Genomic DNA, 4578 nt, shown 5'->3' with positions numbered 1-4578 from the left:
GTGGCATCTGGCTTCTGAGCCTGGAAGGAGTACACGGAGAGAAGCGCCCGCTCCCCACCTGCACCTTATCCTTTTCCGGCCGCTCTAAAGCCCGTGCAGGCAGCGATCTCAGAAAGCACCTGCCCGTACGGCCGCTCGGCTTCCGTTCACCCTCCCCACGCCGACAGAAACAGCAGCCCTATTAGAGACGAAGACCCCAGAACAGCCTTTCCTGGGGACTTGCGGCCACAAACAAGCTCTCCTTGTCAGCCGTGGCATTTGAAGGTCTGCGGAGGCCGAAAGCCCACCTAGCGCGGGGGGACAGCCCAGGAATCGCGCCGTTGATAATTGCTTCTAAAGAGGAACGTGAAAGCCGCTGACGGTTAGATCGAAGTGCGCTCGGGCCGGCTGCCGAGGCCGCCGGAGACAGGACGGGGCTCGGCGAGGATGCTCGAGCAGGGCTGGCGTGACAAGGTTATCTGAGCTGGCGCGAGGCGCTGGGGCTGGAGGAAAGCATACGGTCAATTAAAAGCGTTTAATAGATGATAGAGGTTTGCGGGGAAACCACCCCCCCCAAGTGTCTCTCCCTGATAATAATGTTATTTTTGGCCGGGGGGGGATTTTAACAGTCGGCTACAGTCGCAATACAAGCAGCGTGTCCCCGCGAGGATACGTCCCCAGCAGTACTCCCCAGCAGTCCAATTACAACACAGTCAGCACTAGCATGAATGGATATGGAAGTGGCGCCATGGCCAATCTAGGGGTCCCGGGCTCGCCTGGATTTCTTAATGGCTCCTCCGCTAACTCTCCCTACGGCAGTAAGTGTCTGTTTTTGTCACCCGTCATCACACAGATTCATATTCGCTGCAAAGTCAAATGTGTGCGTTGCTTGGATGTTCTGTGGTGTGAGCTACTGGATAAAAGGAAGGGTGGCTCTGGAGGCTGGGCGTCCACGTGACGACAGTAAATTGACCTAAAACGGGCCCCACGCGGTCACATTGGAAACCCAAACAAAATCGGCACCAAATGGGGCCGCCCAATTGGAAACGAAAAGTCCAACGCGAGAGTTTGCCTGTTATCCAGAGAGTGGCCAAGCCAGAAACATCTCGTGCTTGCTCTGTTGGCCCGACGCTCCAGGCGAGGCCCTGGAGCTCTCTTTGTCGTGTGGCCGTGCCCGGCGTCGCGTGTCCTGACCATGTTTGCTTTGTTGCAGTAGTGCCGTCCAGCCCTACCATGGCAGCCTCTTCGGTCACCCTCCCTTCAAACTGTAGCAGTACACACGGCATTTTCTCATTCTCACCTGCCAATGTCATCTCTGCAGTGAAACAAAAGAGCGCCTTCGCGCCCGTGGTCCGGCCCCAAGCTTCCCCTCCTCCTTCCTGCACCAGCGCCAACGGGAACGGACTGCAAGGTGAGGGTGCGCGCTCGCCTGAGGCCGCGGCCGGGGAGCGCCCGGAGGGCCCCGGGGCAGGCCAGGCTGGGCCGCAGGGCTGGAGTGAGGGGCTCTCCCTGGGGGCGGGAGCTCCGACCTTCCCCCGGGCTCACCCGCGGGCTCCCGGCAGGGCAGCCCTGGCTGTTGCATGTTCTCCTCCGTCTGCTGCAGTGCGACACCCACCCCCCAACCCGCTGCTCCTGGAAACGACCCCCCTCGTTCAGTCCCCACAACCGGATTCTTCCTCTTGGTGGATGAAACCCGTTTCCTCATCCTTCCAACGTGACTTAAGTGTCCCCACGGTAAAGCGGCCCATGCCTGCAGGGAGTGGAACCCGCAAGGGAAGGAGAACGGGCCGTGGTGAAGGCAGCGGGGCCCAGGTTCCATCCCGTGCAGCCGAGGGCGTGGGCAGGCGCAAGCCTGTCGCTCCCCTGACTCACAAGGCAGTGGGACAGCCTCAGGCCTGGGGTGGTGGGTCACGGTGCCGCCTGCAGCGCCCACCTCGAAACTGGCCCGTTCTCACTGTCCCGAGCCTGAGCCTTTATTCTCAACCTGGTCTAACGGACCACGGGGCGCACGAGGCTGTGTTGTCCTCGGAAGGGCGCGTGCACCTAGACCCGGGGCCGTGCGTGCACCCGTGCTGCACGGGAGTTGGTTTTCCAGGAGATTTCTTTCAAAGACGCGAGAGGGAGAAGGTCCCGCCCAAGGGCAGCGGGAGGCCCCGCCTGGCACAGCTGCCCACAGACGGGGCCGCGCGGAGCGGGCACCCAGCGCCCGCCCAGTGCTGGGGCCCTCTGGGCAGTGGCCGGTGGTGCGAGTGGCAGGCGGGGCTGCGTGAGGGCCCCTAGGCCCCGTGAGCTTGCACGTGGCTCTTGGTGACTGACTGAGGCCCACAGGCTCTGAAATTAATTAAGTGGCCGTCATCTGGCCTCTTTCAGACACCACCTTTGGTATATGCTCCTCCCGGTGAAAACCAAATCCAGTTACTCCTTTAAAAAAATGAATCCATTCAACCAGTATTTACTGAGCGCCTACTATGTGCCAGGCTCTCTGCTGGGTGCTGAGGACGCTACCGTGGAGAAGACAAACTGGCCCTTTTGTGAAGTCGGTGGCATATTTCACTTTGATGAACTAATGCTCAAAAAAGGAACTGGAAAGGTATCAGTGATTTGAAATAATTGTCTGCACAACACCTGTTAGCGTGAGAGGGACGCCCAGCCCCGAAGGGCCGCCGACTGGCCTGCAGGCCAGCAGCGGTCACCAGACCACAGGTGCTTAAGAGGCAGGTGGCTGGGCGCCAGGGCCCTGCCGGCCGCCCACTCGGTGCCGGGGCCCATTGAGAGGTGGCGCCACGTAAGCCGTGTGTACACACACAGGTCTTCCAAACCATAAAGTTGTAACGGTGAGTCGGAGATAAATTAATAGTGCTGAAATTAATGAGCTGAGAAATTGAAGCTCCCATCCCTACGTGAACAGATGTATTAATATGTTATACATAAATTAATGAGAATGATCACTCTGACAAAAATTGAACAAAACACTAAAGTTACGAGATTTTAGATGACATCTGTACCCGGAGTTCACTGGGCAGCACCTGCCGCACTTGGCATCTTGGCCCAAGTTTCTCTTTCCCTCCAAGAAGAGGAAGGACGCGCTCCCTATGGTGGAGCCGTGACTTGTGTCTCTCGAGGGCCCTTGGCCCTGAGATTGCAATCAATCAGGTGGGCTGTGAGTGGCTTTGATCTTGGCAGGTCCGCGACTCACCATTACGATACAGAACGATCAGCGGAAGGTCCAAGGCAGGGGCTGAGAGCAGAGGGGAACCCGAGGCGTGTCCAGTTTGACTGACTGACTTACTTAGGGAGCGAGAGCCGTGCCCGGGTCCCAGCGGCCCGAGAGCCGGCCTTGGCTGGCGTCACAGAAGTGACCGGGTTGGTTCGGCATCTGTCGATGGAGGTGGCCTCCGGGGAGTCTGGGCCTCCGTCTGCTATAAGCCAGCCACTGACGTGTGTGGGCAGAGGCCCCTTCACACCCAAAAAGGCCAGAGCCGTTCCCTTTGCCACGTGAGGTCATGGAGTCGAGGACCCCGCGGACCTGTCCCCCACGAGCACCCCACACCCCCTGAAGTAGGTGCCTTAACCGAGCCCACGGCTGGTTAACGGAGGATTGTGCAGACCCACTGTCACTGCCGACCGAAGCCCAGGGAGGCCCCCCCAGCCCCCCACCCCGGTGAGAGGCGCCCCTGACCTGCCCCCTCTCTCTTTCAGCTATGTCTGGGCTGGTAGTCCCACCAATGTGAGGGGCGCTTGTTACCTCCCGCCGCGCCCAGCATCCAAGGATGGACTTCAGGGGACACGTTAGTACATAAGAGGTGCTGATGGAGACCGTGTCTTCAGTACATCAGCAGCGGTTGAAATGCTACAAAAGACTTTGTTTAAAGATTTTATTTAAACTATTAAGAATCAACACACAAACGACGTACTTCTTCATGAACAATTCCATTTTATTGACTGAACGTTTCTCATATTTTCACATTTCTCAGTCCTGAAGAATAAGGAGAACAAAGCGATGCCTATTTTGTATAAAGTTTCTGACTCCGTCTTGGCTATGTCTAGTACTTGCTATGTGTTGGGAGAAACTTTGTGAATGCACCATTTTGATGATCATGAAACACTGATGAAAAACGCCTCCAGACATTTTTCTGTACTCATACTTAGATTCACAATGGTTGTGTATCTCTATAATGTGAAATATTTTTTTGTGGTGACAAAAGGGGGCCAAGGAGGTCTGAGCCATCAAACTGGAAGAAAGGAAGACTATATGATTAGGAGAATTGGGGTGGCAGGGGGGGGGGGGGGGAGGGAGGGTTTATCGTTGCTTAACTTCATCTTAATGAAACGAAACTTTGTAACTTATTGTAGTTAGAAATTGTAACTTTGATATTGAATTCTCTTGCCTTCAACAAGCACACTGACAGAGGAAAAAAAAAATGCTACTGTCTGTTGGTTAAAATATTCTCCCACTGCTAGAGCTTCCTGTTAAGCAAGTGTGATCTGCGACATTTTTTTTCAACTTTTGCTAGCACTGTATACTATTGCATTCTTAGGCTACTGTGAGGTCCATGTTTCTTGTACCAGAAATTGTCCTTTTGACTTCTAGATCCTTCT

General features: G+C 55.8%; 1 protein-coding gene across 15 annotated transcripts in view; it reads left to right on the top strand.

Annotated features, from left to right (window-relative positions):
- EBF3 (EBF transcription factor 3) overlaps positions 1–4242 on the top strand; it is a 115238-nt gene extending 110996 nt beyond the window's left edge. For 2 of the 15 annotated variants that reach the window (XM_068549098.1, XM_068549096.1), the window contains exons 14-17: positions 609–797; positions 1301–1390; positions 2457–2569; positions 3679–4242. In XM_068549098.1, the coding sequence (XP_068405199.1) occupies positions 609–797; positions 1301–1390; positions 2457–2569; positions 3679–3696 (410 nt within the window). In that variant the 3' untranslated portion in view covers positions 3697–4242. Of the gene's footprint in view, positions 1–608; positions 798–1192; positions 1391–2349; positions 2428–2456; positions 2570–3678 lie in introns of those variants that run through there. The other 13 variants (XM_068549093.1, XM_068549090.1, XM_068549102.1 and 10 more) reach the window with 9 other exon arrangements.
- The last annotated feature ends 336 nt before the right edge of the window (positions 4243–4578 follow it).

This window comes from Eschrichtius robustus, chromosome 7 (assembly GCF_028021215.1).
Source record: "Eschrichtius robustus isolate mEscRob2 chromosome 7, mEscRob2.pri, whole genome shotgun sequence".
Lineage (NCBI taxonomy): Eukaryota > Metazoa > Chordata > Mammalia > Artiodactyla > Eschrichtiidae > Eschrichtius > Eschrichtius robustus.
The sequence above is the reverse complement of the archived record's forward strand: the minus strand, read 5'-3'. Positions and strand labels throughout refer to the sequence as shown.